We start from the raw sequence: 16,386 nt of genomic DNA on the forward strand, positions 1-16,386 counted from the left end.
AATCTAGAAATTAACAATTATTTAATTGTATTTATTTCATACAGTTAGCGGTAGGTGCACTTTATTCAGCAGTCCCAGAAAAAGGAAGGCAAAGTATTCCCATTTTGAATCATTTAATGTGTCTGAATATACAACCCCGCCTACAATGCAGGCCCAGAGAGCAAATCAAGTGCACCTACAACACTTTAGCTCAGATCACCTATCTGCACAGTTTCCTCAAGCCAGAGACTAAAAATAAGCCTGGAATGCACAGCAAAAATGTATACTGTGCGAGTTTAAAACCCCAACTACAGAGAGACTCAAGGAATACAGCAAAGAGCAGATGTTTTTATGAGTAAGTTCACGTTTAAGTTGTTATTCAGCACTGTCAACATGTTAAGCCATAAAATGCATGTTCTCCCTACTTCCACTCACGCTGCAACCATCACTGCAGCTGCAATGAAGGAGTATAGATGGCGAAGTGTTCCCGATAAGCTTGTGTTTATTATTACTAGAGGCTTGTCTTTTGTAATGTGAAGGACTGTTTCACTTTCTCTGGTCATAGGGGTAACAACATGAATTTGTGCATGAGGCAGAAATAGGTTTTGACATCAGCTGGAAAACTGTCCCCTTTCCCCAGTGGAGGGAAGGTAGAGCGGAGGGACGGTGAGCGGTGAGAGGCAGCCTCACCACTGCTCCTTCTCTCCCCTCAGACTGACCATCAGATGCAGGCCATCGGTCCAGTATAAAAAAAAATGTCATTATTATGCTCACTCAGCTGTGCCTCACAAATAATACAACAAATGATCTATTACCAGTGTGATCATACACCTAACATGTTTAAATATGATTTCAAGATGGTCTGAGAAGAACAACATTAGCAGGGCAATGCAAGCATTGCCAATATGCAGTGAATGTATTGGGCCTATAGCCTACTGCACAAACCTCATTGCTACACAACTGTTTAATTGGTTTATGTTGCGTAGGCTTATGTTTTTTTAAAGTTATGTTGTATTTTGATTCAGAAAGTGATCTTGACTCAGAGAGCATTGTTAGTACATTGTTTATTGTTCATTTTAAGAGTACATCTTAACATGACAGAAATATCCACATAATATAGTATACAAAATACAGTACATAAATAAACTGTACTGTTTGATATATTGGCATACTATCAAGAAAATGGCAATGTATTCCCCAGACATGTTTGTAAATTAACCATTTCAAAATATCTGGACAGAAACATCAGCATTTACATTCAATCAACTGAATATTTACGTTATTTATTGTACAATGACGAGGTCAATGAAACGTGATTAAGGGACATGAAAAGATGGAAGTTCAATGGGACAACATTGTGATAGGTGGGTAATTTAACCAGCAGGGGGAGACAAAGTCCTGCCTTGCAAGTTAACTGAAATCTAGCCAGTGTAAGACACAATATTTGTATTTGGTTTCACCTTTATTTATCTAGGAAAGTCAGTTAAGAACAAATTCTTATTTACAATGATGGCCTACCACAAGGCAAAAAGTATCCTGTCAGGACAGGGGCTGGGATTAAACATTTAATACAAATATAGGACAAAACACACAATGCAAGAGAGACACCAGGAACACCACATAAAGAGAGACCTATGACGACAACATAGCATGGCAGCATGGCAGCACAATAGTCGGGATCCAAGCTGAATTCAATACATTTAAGATATTTCCTAGACATGCTCACAGAATTCCTCTATATACGGCATACCGATAACCCTCTCACACTTGCACATGGGACCCTGGTGAGACTCACTCATTAGATTTCAGTGGTGGTAAGACTGCTGTTGAAAGTGATAGACCTCTCCACATGGGCATCCCCACTGCTGCTCTCCATACTGTCTGGCAATGGCTGGGTCTCCTCCTGAGAACATGTTACTCTGGCGAATGGTGCTTGTTTTAATAAAGTTAGGTCAAAGCCTAAAAGGCTAGGGCCGGCTTTGACTGCATGTGCTGGTATGGATGTGGGTACTCAGACCCGCAAGCCACTGAGGGCCCTCATGAAGACTACAGATTTTTTGTGGCCCCCACCCAAGTTGGCATCCCTGATTTAGGGATGGCTGCAAGATCACATAATGATAGTATTCTACATAACATACCCAAATATACTGTAGTAATAGCATAGTATAATATTACTGGAAGACAAAAAACACCACCAAATTTCTTAGGAGGTTTTAGGATGATTGTGCACATGCTTCTCTCATGTGGCCAAAACTCAACAGCATCTCAAGAAGAGCTAAATCAGGGATGCCAACTTGGATAGGGGTGGGGGCCACAAAAAAATCTGTAGTCTTCATGAGGGCCCTCAGTGGCTTGCGGGTCTGAGTACCCACATCCATACCAGCACATGCAGTCAAAGCCGGCCCTAGCCTTTTGAGGGCCCTAAGTGAAAACTTGAAGAATTATCATTCACGGTGGACAGTGGGAAATGTGAACGGACTCGAGGTTGGATGACCACCAAAATGTGCGTAAAGTAGTGGTAAAGAGCGTGATTCGAATCTTCAGCTCCAATGTATCATTAACACAGAAACAGTCATAGGCCATGTTCGAGAGGCTCAAACCCGCAATGCATCATGGGTAAATTGTGACTGACCGATCTTCAAATAATGAGTCGTTTTGATGAAAGGTGCTTTGTAGAGCAGTCGACCTGCAGTCGTTTTGATCCACTTAAATATGGCCAATATTGTCTAAAACCCTGTCCATTTCTGTAATTTATCTTCTTAAAATTGTATTTTAAACCTAATCCTAACCACACTGCTAACCTTATGTATAACACACATATTTTATACCTTTTTGTACCAAATTTAGACTTTGTGGCTGTGGAATTGGTCAGTGCCATCCTGAATTCTTGAGAAGTAGCTACACCATTGAAGTTGACATTTTAAATGGTTAAAGTAAGAGTTAGGTAAGGGTTATTGTTTAAGTCGGTTTTTTAAGTCTCTGTACTTTACTATTTATATTTTTGACAACTTTTACTTTTGTTCCACAACATTCCTAAAGAAAATAATGTACTTTCTACTCCATAAATGTTCACTGACATCCAAAAGTACTCGTTACATTTCATATGCTTAGCAGGACAGGAAAATGCTCAAATTCGAGCACTTGTCAAGAGAACATCCCTGGTCATCCATACTGCCTCTGATCTGGCGGACTCACTAAACACAAGTGCTTCGTTTGTAAATTATGTCTGGGTGTTGGAGTGTGCCACTGGCTAGCCATAAATTTAAATAATATAAGAAATATTGGATGATTCATACTTTTACTTTTGATACTGAAGTAACGTTATATTTTAGCAATGACATTTAAAACCAAATACTTTTGAACTTTTACTCAACTAGTATTTTACTGTGTGACTTTCATTTTTACGTGATTCATTTTCTATTAAGGTACAGTATCTTTACTTTTACTCGTATGAAGATTGGGTACTTTTTCCACCACTGTATCTAGTGGAAACCGGGAGAAAGAGATCCAGGGCATAAATGAATGGAACTCATGTTAGATGTACAACATAGCCAACAGGGGGAGACAAAGTGCGAGTTTACATGTAAAACCTGAATCCATCCATCCTTTAATCAAAAATAATAATCGGTGGCATGTAGCTAGGGTTGACGCTTAAAGTTAGCTAGCTATGTGGTCATGGATACGGTGCCCATGTTATGAGAAACAACAGTGAAGCACAGCAAACTAACGTTAGCTAGCCATACTGCGAGTTCGTTTAATGGTATCTATTGGTAAGTACTGTTAGATACATATTTGTTGTTGGGATGATAACAGTCATGTGTAGCGCTAGTTAGCTAACTATGAATCCCAGTTAGCTATAGTAGCTAGCAAATAGTTAGCTAGCAAGCTAGCATTGTTGGTTAACAGTAGCGCGCTGACGCATGACACGCACACATGCACGGAATACATGATAATGACAAAAACACTTGGATGGAATTGTAGCTAGCTAATTTGTCCAAAGCAGTTCTAACTATAGTAGTAAACTAGCTAGCCAACTTTGTTGTTTAAATTATGAAAATAATATACAAAAAAGGTAGGAGTTTTTAAATGATATATCCATTACCATAAGAGTGCTGTGATGACCAGAACAAAGCGGACAGCAGAGCTGGACAAGCATCCAGATCCAGCTGCTGCTGCTAAGCTCACAGAGAAGAGTGAGTTAGCTCCAGCCCTAACATCAGCTACCCCTATACCACAACCACGGTACCCAGCCTCCATCCCTAACCAAACTCCCTTCCCTCCCGTAGGCCCCGCTGACAGCAGCAAGGGGGGCACAGGGATCATGTCCCCCAAAAGTCAGGGGAGGGCAGGCACAGCATCCCCCTACAATCTGGCTCCGGCTCCCTTCGGCCTCAACCAGAACCACGTGGTGTGTCTGCCTCTGGTCTCCGAGCACCTGAAGCTCCTGTGGGCGTGCTCAGACCAGACCCAGGAACTGGACGGCGTGACTTATCTCATAGAGGCCTTCAACGTGTTCCCATACCCGACCCTGGGGGAGACGGCATCGCTCGCCCAGAGCTGCTCTCTGCATCTGGACCAGGTATAGTCCCCTGTACAGTCCCCAGTCCTCTTGCCCTGATACATGGTTGTCCACTTCTAGTTGACTTCGACATAGCATGGGCAAACTACCAACACATGGTCCTTGCTCAGCTTCTTTCCTTTAGTCATTAGGAGTCAGCAGCACATTTCTTGTGAAAACAACCAATCTTATCCTGTCCTTATCTTAGGTCAGAGTGTGGTTCATGGTCCAGCGGCTCCGCTATGGGATCAGCTGGGATGCAGAAGAGATCTGTATGGCACGGTGCAAGATGTGCGGACCAAACCAGGCGAAGGACAAAAAAGAGAAAGAGGAGAAGGTATTGCCTCCCCTCAGTAAGGACGATGATGGGAGAAACAGGATCGAACATTCACCTGTCTCCACCTCCAATCAGCTTAGCAGCCTGTCCTTCGAGTCCTCCTCACCCGTTCCTCGAAAAAGCCGTAAACACCACCTTGTTGTTGCACCCAATAACTCCAATCTGCAACACCCTTCTCCTCCACTCCCTCTGTGCTTAGTGGCGCCCCCCACAACCACAGGGCAAACCCTCGAAGCCCCCGACAAACCCCAGAGCCACTGTCAGGATTTTCACTCAGAGCTGTGGCGGAGCTTCAGCCGTAACACAAATCCTCCGAAGGAGGAGCTCCAGCGTCTGCAGGCCCTCACCAGGCTCCACATGAAGTACATCCGCAAGTGGTTCTGCAACCGGCGTTTCTTGCTCCACCACCGCGTCAAGGCCGACCCAGGGTCTGAAGAGAACGGCCAGTCACAGCCCAACGACCTCCTGTCGTCACAGACACAGCTTATTCAGCATCTGACACAACCACCACCGCCAACTGACAGCAGGGTCAGACCATCACCAGCGAAGAAAAGGGTCTGTCAAGTAGATGATGTCGACTTCCTAAGCAGGAGCCGCAATGGTAACCCTGACCATGGCAACCCAGCTAACAACACCCACCAGATTAGGTCAAACTTGAAGGTGAAGGAAAAAGAGAAAGAACCAGCGGACGTACAGAAGAAGAAGACGGGAGCAGCAGACAAAGAGAAAACGGCCAGAGCTGGAGCTAAGAGATGGACAAAGAACGTCAAGAAGGAACTGAAGGAGGAGCGGAAAGCGGTGGGGATCACCAAATTCATCGATGACGACGGAGAAGAACAAGTTCTCAAAATGGGCCCGTGGCCGAAGAACAAGACAATAGCCCAGCTGGAGCTCCTGAGACACTTCTTCCTCACCTGCCAGTGGCCCACCAAAGGGGACTACACGCAGCTGCAGCAGCAGACAGGCCTCTCGCGGAAGGCTCTCACCCAGTGGTTCGGAGACACCCGCTACTACGTTAAGAAGGGCATGGAACGCTGGATGAGTGGGGAAGAGCACCAGAAGGTCCTGGCGCAGATTAGGGGGAAGCAGATGCAACAGCAGAGGGACTGGTTGATGACTGAGGAAACCGGTCCATCAGGGTCCTCCTCCGGGTCTTTTGCGTACCGTGACTCATAGTGCTAATGGGGAGGCTGGCAGGGAGGAGGATGGAGCTGGGACTTTGAGACCTATGAATGGCGTGAAGCTGGAGTGACCGCTGGGACAGACTTGGGGTACTCAATAGTATAAAAGGGCTTCTTCTCCTTTGTGCTCTCTCCTCTAGGAGCACTGATCCAGCATGGCCTAACAGGTGAAATTTTATTTGTTGAAACTTGAAATCTGAAACTCACCTGTCTGCAGTGATGGAAAAGGAAGCTGAGTTTGAGTCACACCCCTGCTGTAATGCTGGAGAGGCCTGGAGGGTGCTGAAAAGGGCTACATATTAGGAATTGTCACAAATGAGGCAGCATTCTGTTTTTATGTTACAAGTTGTTATGTTTATGATGTTCTAGTCTACTTTAGTTGTAGCACTATTGAAACTGGCACTTCCTGTTCAGTTATTCATTCAAATGGCAATTCATGTTTCAAGCTCCATCACAATTTTATGCTGGGAAGTTTCTATGACATTGCATTGATGTTCCTTGTTTGATATGTTCAGAGTGTAAAGAATTAGGGAAACTACCAGACCTGCGACAACCTATGTCCTTGAGTGCGTCCCAATAATCTCTCCTTCCTCCTGAAGTGTGCACTTGCGCATTCATTTCTCCCCATAAAGTTAAAATCATTGGATTGATGTAGACATGGGCTAGGGGGGAGTCCATTAAGGGAAGTAAACAAGTGCACACTTTATGAGAAGAGAGATTATTGGGACATAGCATAAGGTGTGGCCTTATTGGTAGTAAGAAAGTAGATCATTTATTTTGATTTCACTAACTCCGCTGTAGCCTGCAGTATCAAAATCTCAGAGCTGGTATGTTGAGTCGTATCTGGTTCTTTGTGTGGTGAACAGGTTGCTTCCCTTTTGTGAATAAAAATAACTGTTCTCCTTGTTCTGCAATTGGGTATCTTTTATATTTTGGATCATGAACCTCTACCTTGTTGACAGGTGACCGTCTGAATGCAACAACTGAAAGCATTTATTGAACACAAGATGAGAGTGATTAGAATCTACAAAGAAAGTAAAAAAATGTATGCCTACTCTTTTTTTTAAATTCAATTCCTTACTTTCATGGGAAATTCCCAAGAATTATAGAAATAGATACATCCTATTTTACAACACACCCATTTGAGTAATTGTCTTTCTACACATAGCTTCATCACAACCTTGCGTCACACTATCATACACATGGTACAGTATTTAAAATTCAACAGACAAATAGGAACGTTGCGCTGCAGCAATTGGTATTACTACAAGTGTGGTTGTTGTGTTCAGCTTTAATAAACATCGGATCTCTTCTCTTCTTCATTGATCCTAGAGCAATACTTTATAGGGCCATGTCCTAACTTGAGCTCATGTTAAGATTGGACCTGTACATACTCAATTATAGCCTCAAAAGCCTTAATTACAGCCTCAACTGTCTCAGTTTCAGTACTCTGCAACCTCCGCCCTCTGGGGCTGCCAGAACTCTGCTCCCTCGATGAGCCGCTTGATCAGATTAGCTGAGGTGATCAACATGTGACCTGCTGCCTGGAGGAGAGTGGAGGCCACGCGGAGGGCCTCTCTGAGAGAGAAGGGGGAAAGAGAGAGTATTATAAAAATTACCATTGTTACAGACACATTACACCAGGGACAAGACTTCCTCCCATCCCGTTCCACTCTACTCTACTCTACTCTACTCACCTGAGGACTTTCTTGGGCCCCAGATATTTGAAGTCGGCGCTGATGGAGTACCGGCCTGAGAAGGTACCCTTCACGTTCAGGGAGCCAAACACATCCTTGGGGTTCTGCCGGTACAGGTCAAAGGTCACGCGGGCTATATCTTTTCCTGTCCGCGGCTGGTTGGGGTCTTGGGCTTTAGAGAGCGTTGTACCCTGTAGGTTTAGCATAGGATATGGTGTGAGAGGGAGAGAAGCTCCAGGGTGAAGTTTCCCCTAAGTACAGATCTAGGATCAGGTTAGTGGGGGAAATGCAAAGCTGACCCAAGATCAGCACCCTACTTCAGAAGAGACGGTAGCATTGTTGGTTTAGAGCTCACAGCGCCCCTCTGTCTCTATATGTGTAGGCCATCTATCTGATGCTGTCAGGTCAAAAAGAGCATAAAATTGTTGCCGCCCGTAGCATTGAATGCAAGGGATGCCAGCTAGCGTTTGGCCTCCCTTGATATTTAAAAAAAAAAAATAATAGTCAATCAGCGTTGAGCTAAACCGAGTGAACTCAACTGTGAATGGTCCTGGCACACAAAAAAAAAAATGTTTTGGGAAGCCAGTTTGGATTTGGCTTCACTCCAATCACATCGAGCGCAATAAGTCACTGACAAAAACAACTTTAATTGTTGCATCTCGTTGTGTTGTTGTCCTCCAGTGGCTAGCTAACTAGCTAAAATTGTCCCTTTCCTTAAATTAGCCATGGATGAAGACAGGGATTTGGACTTGTGGTTTTACTAAATTCTCCGTACTGGCCAATGATTATAATGGCGATTCTGATCCAACCATAAATGTATACAATGGGCCCCTGGCCTGAGAGGATGTAAGTTCAATATGTAGCTAGATGTAGAAGTCTAACGTTAAATAGCTAACATTGCCCATGAAAGGAAGTTAGGTTAGCCAGCAAGCATTTTAGCCAGGTAGCTTAGGAAAACAAAAAATACAAGCGTGTACTGTATGACATAGACCATGTTTTTTCTACTTGCACGAATGCACACACAGATACATACACACAGAAATCAGACCCATGGATAGCCACATATTTCGGTTACGCTGATTGGACTAAATACAGTTGTCACTGTATTAGACTAAGCATGATTCGATGATGTTGAAATTGAAATGGTGGTAACTCTCCACGGTTCTAAATCAATAGATATTTAGTAGTCTGAACATTTTGGAAACATAAACTTGCTTGACCATGCAAGGTCAAACAGTAGGTCACCTAACTGTTTGTTACATGTAATATGCTTTGTGGACTTCACCAGACAGAGGTTGCTCTCCGGTTTTGTGATGAAACAAAAGGTGTGGTTTAATTTATTCTGCCACTGTGTATTCGTATTGTCTAGGCCTTAGGCCTATATATCACGGTCGCGAGGCATATGAACTAGCAGGTTATAGAACAAACAACGCAATTATCACAACACGCGGGTTGTAATATGGCTTTTTTCTGGCTTGGCTTACCCAGTGATTTTACCCATGCACTGCTACTGTTTGTTTCACGCTGGGGCCACCCATAGGTAAAATGTATGCACGCATGACTAAGTCGCTTTGGATAAAAGTATCTGCTAAATGGCATATATTATACATTATTAACCAGGAAAAACTCTGGGCCTTTAAGATTTTCCTGATCGGGTCATGTGGGAGAGAAAAACTCAGAACCCTACTTTTCTTTAATCATCTGACAAGGGTGTGCACACATGGGACATATTGTGCTAACAAAACACATTCAAGTTGAGATACCTATACTACCAGTCAAAAGTTTTAGGACACCTACTCATTCAAGGGTTTTCCTTCATTTTTACGATGTTCTACTTTGTAAAGTAGTAGTGAAGACATTACTACGATATAACACATATGGAATCATGTAGTAACCAAAAAAAGTTAAACAAATCCAAATATATTTTATATTTGAGATTCTTCAAATAGCCACACTTTGCCTTGACAACTTTGCACACTTTTGGAATTCTCTCAACCAGCTTCATGAGGTACTCGCCTGGAATGCATTTAAATTAACAGGTGTGCCTTGTTAAAAGTTAATTTGTGGAATTTATTTCCTTCTTAATGCATTGGCGCCAATCAGTTGTGTTGTGACATGGTAGGGGGGGTATACAGAAGATAGTCCTATTTGGTAAAAGTCCAAGTCCATATTATGGCAAGAACAGCTCAAATAAGCAAAGGGGAACGACAGTCCATCATTACTTTAAGACATGAAGGTCAGTCAATAGGGAATATGTCAAGAACTTTTAAAGTTTCTTCAAGTGCAGTCACAAAAACAATCAAGCGCTATAATGAAACTAGATCTCATGAGGACCGCCACAGGAATGGAAGACCCAGAGTTACCTCTGCTGCAGAGGATAAATTCATTTGAGTTACCAGCCTCAGATATTGCAACCCAAATAAATGCTTCAGAGTTCAAGTAACAGATACATCTCAACATCAACTGTTCAAAGGAGACTGTGTGAATCAGGCCTTCATGATCTAATTGCTGCATAGAAACCACTACTAAAGGACACCAATAATAAGAAGAGACTTACTTGGGCCAAGAAACATGGGCAATGGACATTAGACCGGTGGAAAATGGTCCTTTAGTTTGGAGTCCAAATTTGAGATTTTTTGTTCCAACCGCCATGTCTTTGTGGGACACGGTGTGGGTGAACGGATGATCTCCGCATGTGTATTTCCCACCGTGAAGCATGGAGGAGGAGGTGTGATGGTGTGTGGGTGCTTTGCTGGTGACATTGTCTGTGATTTATTTATAATTCAAGGCACACTTAACCAGCATGTCTGCCACAGCATTATGCAGCGATACGCCATCCCATCTGGTTTGGGCTTAGTGGGACTATCATTTGTTTTTCAACAGGACAATGACCCAAAACACACCTCTAGGCTGTGTAAGGACTATTTGACCTAGAAGGAGAGTGATGGAGTGCTGCATCGGATGACGTGACCTCCACAATCCCTCGACCTCAACTGAATTGAGATGGTTTGGGATGAGTCGGACCGCATAGTATAGGAAAAGCAGCCAACAAGTGCTCAGCATATGTGGGAATTCCTTCAAGACTGTTGAAAAAGCATTCCAGGTGAAGCTAGTTGAGAGAATGCCAAGAGTGTGCAAAGCTGTCATCAAGGAAAAGGGTAGCTGTTTGAAGAATCTCAAACATAAAATATATTTTGATTTGTTTAACACGTTTTTTGGTTACTACATGATTCCATGTGTTATTTCATAGTTTTGATGTCTTCACTGTTATTCTACAATGTAGAAAATAGTACAAATAAAGAAAAACCCTTGAATGAGTAGTTGTTCTAAAACTTTTGACCGGTAGTGTAGATCAGGACACCCCTACCGGAGGAGTTTTCCATGTCTGTCCAGGTTCCAGGGCCATGAGGACTGTGTTGTCTGGCAAAGACATCAGTAAGTCTTCAGAGTCCACCACTGTCCCATCCTCCTCACACACCAGCACCACAGCCAGACTGGACAAACACAGCATCTTGGCCTGGCACACCTGGGGTAGCAACAAAGGTAGATATAGTCAGAGGACATACAGTCACAGTGTATTTTGAAGGCACAAATACATTCTTCTCTGGCAAGTGCTTCAGATCCCAGACCTGTCCTTATACAACTACAGTACAGAGCTTTTCCTGTTCAGGTCACATGGTCACTCATGGCCTTATAACAACAGGAAACCCTTTTTTAATTTATTTATTCATCGTGTCCATCTCTCTCACCCTCTCTCTCAGCTCCTCCAGGGTTCCTGCTGTGATGCCCTTCCTGGTGCCCCTGTCATGTGAACACACCCTGAATGGTCTCTGATGGGCAGGGGCCGACGACCACACCCGCCTGGTCACAGACCTGTGGAGGAAGGGGAGTAAGAAGATGTTCACAAGGCCAGACACAGCCAGCTTAATGTAGAATTTGCCTTGCCTGGTCCCAGATCTGTTTAGGCGGTTTTATCAACACCTACGGTCATTGTCACGCAACCAGATCTCGGGGAAGGCTTGAAGTTGCCCTATTCTTGTATCAGATTACCACACACACCAATCCTAACCTGAACCATGAAGGGAATGTACAACCTGACTCTATCAGTGGTTAGGGACAACTTCTACCTAGTCCATAGATACAAGTGTATACATTTGTACTGCTCTATGGAAGATTGATTTGGTCTACAAATATTTCACTGAGAGATAGTAAGAGTAATAGAATGGCCGAGCAGCCACACACAAGCCTAAGATCACAATGCCAAGCGTTGGCTGGAGTGGTGTAAAGCTCGACACCATTGTACTTTGGAGCAGTGGAAACGCATTCTCTTCCAGTGATGAACCACGTCGCCATCTGGCAGTCCGACGGACAAATCTGGGTTCGGAGGATGCATGGAGGACGCTACCTGCCTCAATGCATAGTGCCAACTGTAAAGTTTGGTGGAGGAGGAATAATGGTCTTGGGCTGTTTTTCATGGTTCGGGCTAAGCCCCTTAGTTCTAATGAAGGGAAATCTTAACACTACAGCATACAATGGAATTCTAGAAGATTCTGTGCTTCCAATTTTGTGGCAACAGTTTGGGGAAGGCCCTTTCCTGTTTCAGCATGACAATGCCCCGGCACAAAGCAGGTCCATACAAAAATGGTTTGTCGAGATCGGTGTGGAAGTGCTACGAGCCAGGCCTAATCGCCCAACATCAGGGCCCGACCTCACTAATGCTCGTAGCTGAATGGAAGGAAGTCCCCGTAGCAATTTTCCAACATCTAGTGGAAAGCCTTCCCAGAAGAGTGGAGGCTCTTATAGCAGCAAAGGGGGGACCAACTCCATATTAATGCCCATGATTTCAGAATGAGATGCTCCACAAGCAGGTGTCCACATACTTTTGGTCATGTAGTGTAGCTCTCGAAAACTCTAGGAGGCGTTCTGCCTTCTCTTTACAGGTTTAAGCGATTAGCTTCGCCCACGACTGGCTCGTGTGAACAATCCAGACGCTGTGTTTTAAAGTTTAGAAAAATTCAATAATCATCGCTTGCGATACATACGGGTTTCGAATGTTTCGAAGCCCGTATGTATCGCAAGCGATGATTATTGAATTTTCTAAACTTTAAAACACAGCGTCTGGATTGTTCACACGAGCCAGTCGTGGGCGAAGCTAATCGCTTAAACCTGTAAGGAGAAGGCAGAATGCCTCCTAGAGTTTGAGCTAATCGCGATTATTGCATTTTTTCATCAGCGAGAAAGAACCATTCAAATAAATAAAATATGCAGTAACTGTAGCAGTTTTGCACAGATCCATACAGCTATGGGTGCCTCCATCCGAAGAAAAAAAATACACTTCTACTACACAAGCGCTGTAACATGGAGATATGGCTGTGAGCACTAACCCTATAAAAAAGGTGTGTAGTAATTTAAACTTTTGGTTTTTTAAAAACACTTCTCGCTGACATGATAGATACTTCCTTATGTCTCCAAAACAGTACCACAAGTGATGTGTGATAATGTTTACAGCAAGCGTTGGGGCATTTAGCTAAACCCGATCAGAACACACTATCGTCAATAGGCGCTACAGCAGTTAGCGTCTATGAATGTGGTAGTAGAGACAATACAGTGTCTGTGAGACAAAGTGTGGAAATAAGTCCAACTCCAATTAGAAGGCCCCAATTATATAAATGTTCCAGTGGTTTGTTGTCACTGTGCCTTTTTGCCAACTCCCTAGGCCAGGGTTCCCCAACTGGTGGCCCGAAAAAGAAAAAAATATATATTTAATTATTTATTTTTTTCGTTGTTGGCCATAAAAACTGTTAAAACACAAGGAAATCAGCTCCAAGTGATTTTAAATTGGGAAATCTGTTCCCAAGTATTGCGTAAGAGAGAGACATACTGTATGTGATTGCATACAAATAACAATAATTAATTGGATTTATATAGCACTTTTCTATCAACTGAGGTACTAAAAAGTATTTACATAGTAGGGGGAAACTCACCTCCTCCTCCATCAATGTGCAGCACCAACCTCAGTGATGCACGGCGACTATTTTTGTACCAGAACTCTCACCACACATCAGCTATCACGTGGAGAGGTGAGGAGTGATATATGCCCATTAGGAATGAGGGGGATGATTAGGTGGCCATGATGGAATTTGGCCAAGTTGGGAAATTAACCATTAAAACGGGGTGAACAAACCCTACTCTTACAAGAGCTATGGGATTTTGAATGACCACAGACAGTCAGGGCACACCCATTTTAACAACCCATCCGAAAGCCGGCATCCTACGCAGGACAATGTTCCCAAATGTAATCAAGGTTTGAAATGATTATGTTATAGTCAAATATATAACTTTAGGCTTCTTGGGTTCAATTTGCAGTCTACATTTTGTATTATGTCCCGGCCCCCCAACCACCTGCACCGAACAAATTGGCCCACGGCTGAATCTGCACTGAACACAAATATAAACGCAACATGTAAACCGTTGGTCCCATGTTGCATGAGCTTAAATAAAATATTCCAGAGATGTTCCATATGCACAAAAATCTTATTTCTCTCTAATTTTGTGCACAAATTTGTTTACATCCCTGTTAGTGAGCATTCCTCCTTTGCCAAGCCATCCACCTGACAGGTGTGGCATATCAAGAAGCTGATTAAACAGCATGATCATTACACAGGTGCAAGGCCACTCTAAAATGTGTGCAGTTTTGTCACAACACAATGCTACAGATGTCTCAAGTTGAGGGAGCGTGCAATTGGCATGCTGACTGTAGGAATGTCCACCAAAGCTGTTGCCAGATAATTTAATGTTCAGTTCTCTACCATAAGCCACCTTCAATGTTGTTTTAGAGAATTTGACATGACTATCAACTGGTCTCACAACAACAGACTACATGTATGGAGACATGTGGGTGAACGGTTTGCTGATGTCAACGTTGTGAACAGTGCCCCACGATAGAGGTGGGGTTGTGGCATGGGCAGGCATATAAGCAACAATTTGAATACACAGAAATAACGTGACGAGATCCTGAGGCGCATTGTAAGGCATCTTTGACCAACAGATTAATCTGTATTCCCAGTCATGTGAAATCCATAGATTAGGGCCTGACATTTTTCAATTGACTGATTTCCTCATATGAACTTTAACTCCGTAAAATCTTTGACATTTTTGCATGTTGTGTTAATATTTTTGTTCATGGAACGTAAAACGGAACGGTATCTCGAAACACTGCGGCACGTCATTTGCACACACTGTATATAGACTTTCTTTTTTCTATTGTGTTATTGACTACGCTTGTTTATTCCACGTGTAACTCTGTTTGTGTCGCACTGATTTGCTTTATCTTGGCCAGGTTGCAGTTGTAAATGATTACTTGTTCTCAACTAGTTTAACTGGTTAAATAAAAAATATTTTAGTTCATTATAGTTGATGATCCCTACCCTGGTCCTTCAACAACCCACACCTAAACAAGTAGCCAACGGTGAGTGATATAGTATTATACAATAGCGTGCTTACCAAATCAGAATCTCAATATAACAATTGATTGAACAAGTGAAAATCCAAAGAGATATTTTCTATCGTAAATACTCTGAGAATGAGCTGTTGCAACCCAAAATGGGGTAAATTAGGAGGAAGCAACTGTACTTACTTTATTAGTGATGAGGTCGTCTCCATATCCCACTTTTTATCTTCCTCTCTCTTTTTATGTTTTTCCTCCTGTTGTTGTGTCAGTGCTGTGGCCTCTCGATTTCTGCGTGTCTGACTCACCAATTTCTTTTGGATGGACTTTGCCGTGAGTGACCTATGACGATGAATCAGATACAGACGCATAGGGCAAAGTTGTCTCTCTGTGTGGGTGCGTGAGAGAGATGATAACATTGACCATATATCATACTGTGCCATGGCATTCAATTCCATATTTGTAAAACGTTTTACCTTTCAGCAGTTTTCTACCCTTTCAGTGAAGTTACGATAATACTAATGAAGAGCATACGTCACTAGTAATGTGAAACGGTGGCGTCCTAAAGCCTTTGGGGCTTCAACAAACTGTGCCGAAAAGCGGAGAAACGGTTCATTACTCGGAGATTAACACAATGCAGATCAGGGACACCTGCTGGTCAGCAATGAAAATCAGCGTTCATATAAACGGTTTTTTTTCTCCATAATATCAATCAAATCTTAGTGCAGCAGTGTTTCGAGATACCGTTCAATGAACAAAAATCCTACCTACATCGTAAGTATGGTATCAACTAGAGATCGGTGTTTGAAACCAACTTGGAATCGAAGAAATCACCGGAACCATAGCGAAATCAGTGGGATCCCTTTTTCGGTAGCACACGGTTTGAAAAACGTCTTGATCAAATCAAATTAGATTTTTCACATACACATGGTTAGCAGATGTTAATGCGAGTGTAGCGAAATGCTTGTGCTTCTCGTTCTGACAATGCCGTAATAACCAACAAGTAATCTAACCTAACAATTTCACAACAACTACCTTATACACACAAGTGTAAAGGGATGAAGAATATGTACATAAAAATATATGCATGATTGATGGTACAGAACGGCATAGGCAAGATGCAGTAGAAGGTATCGAGTTGAGTATATACACATGAGATGAGTAATGTAGGGTATGTAAACATATAA

General features: G+C 42.9%; 2 protein-coding genes across 4 annotated transcripts; one reads left to right on the top strand and one right to left on the bottom strand.

Annotated features, from left to right (window-relative positions):
* The first annotated feature begins 3,533 nt into the window (after positions 1–3,533).
* LOC110500484 (homeobox and leucine zipper protein Homez) lies at positions 3,534–6,969 on the top strand. 2 transcript variants are annotated; one of them, XM_036957901.2, is made up of 3 exons: positions 3,534–3,749; positions 4,266–4,558; positions 4,746–6,969. In XM_036957901.2, exons 1-3 carry the CDS (start codon positions 3,737–3,739, stop codon positions 6,048–6,050), a joined length of 1,611 nt encoding a protein of 536 aa, XP_036813796.2. In that variant the 5' UTR covers positions 3,534–3,736; the 3' UTR covers positions 6,051–6,969. The 2 variants fall into 2 exon arrangements, with proteins under 2 accessions (XP_036813796.2, XP_021433548.3); XM_021577873.3 differs by lacking the exon at positions 3,534–3,749 and having other exon boundaries at positions 4,012–4,558.
* Positions 6,965–16,083, bottom strand: LOC110500486 (lipid transferase CIDEB). 2 transcript variants are annotated; one of them, XM_021577876.3, is made up of 6 exons: positions 15,676–16,083; positions 15,389–15,541; positions 11,502–11,625; positions 11,120–11,278; positions 7,753–7,943; positions 6,965–7,633 (listed from the first exon to the last, which is right to left on the bottom strand). In XM_021577876.3, the coding sequence occupies exons 2-6, from the start codon at positions 15,412–15,414 to the stop codon at positions 7,498–7,500; spliced, it is 636 nt and encodes a 211-aa protein (XP_021433551.2). In that variant the 5' UTR covers positions 15,415–15,541; positions 15,676–16,083; the 3' UTR covers positions 6,965–7,497. The 2 variants fall into 2 exon arrangements, with proteins under 2 accessions (XP_021433551.2, XP_021433549.2); XM_021577874.3 differs by having other exon boundaries at positions 15,389–15,770.
* Between the last annotated feature and the right edge of the window lie 303 nt (positions 16,084–16,386).

This window comes from Oncorhynchus mykiss, chromosome 21 (assembly GCF_057628025.1).
Source record: "Oncorhynchus mykiss isolate SJ-2025 chromosome 21, ASM5762802v1, whole genome shotgun sequence".
Taxonomy (NCBI): domain Eukaryota; kingdom Metazoa; phylum Chordata; class Actinopteri; order Salmoniformes; family Salmonidae; genus Oncorhynchus; species Oncorhynchus mykiss.

What these genes read in the sequence shown, in the direction of transcription:
- LOC110500484 (XM_021577873.3), top strand. Translation starts at nt 4,097, where the DNA reads ATGACCAGAACAAAGCGGACAGCAGAGCTGGACAAGCATCCAGATCCA. An exon ending in GCTCTCTGCATCTGGACCAG is followed by an intron (nt 4,559 to 4,745) that starts GTATAGTCCCCT and finishes TCCTTATCTTAG; the next exon opens with GTCAGAGTGTGGTTCATGGT.
- LOC110500486 (XM_021577874.3), bottom strand. Translation starts at nt 15,657, where the DNA reads ATGGAATTGAATGCCATGGCACAGTATGATATATGGTCAATGTTATCA. An exon ending in AGACATGGAAAACTCCTCCG is followed by an intron (nt 7,944 to 11,119) that starts GTAGGGGTGTCC and finishes CTAAACCTACAG; the next exon opens with GGTACAACGCTCTCTAAAGC. An exon ending in GGGCCCAAGAAAGTCCTCAG is followed by an intron (nt 7,634 to 7,752) that starts GTGAGTAGAGTA and finishes CTTCTCTCTCAG; the next exon opens with AGAGGCCCTCCGCGTGGCCT.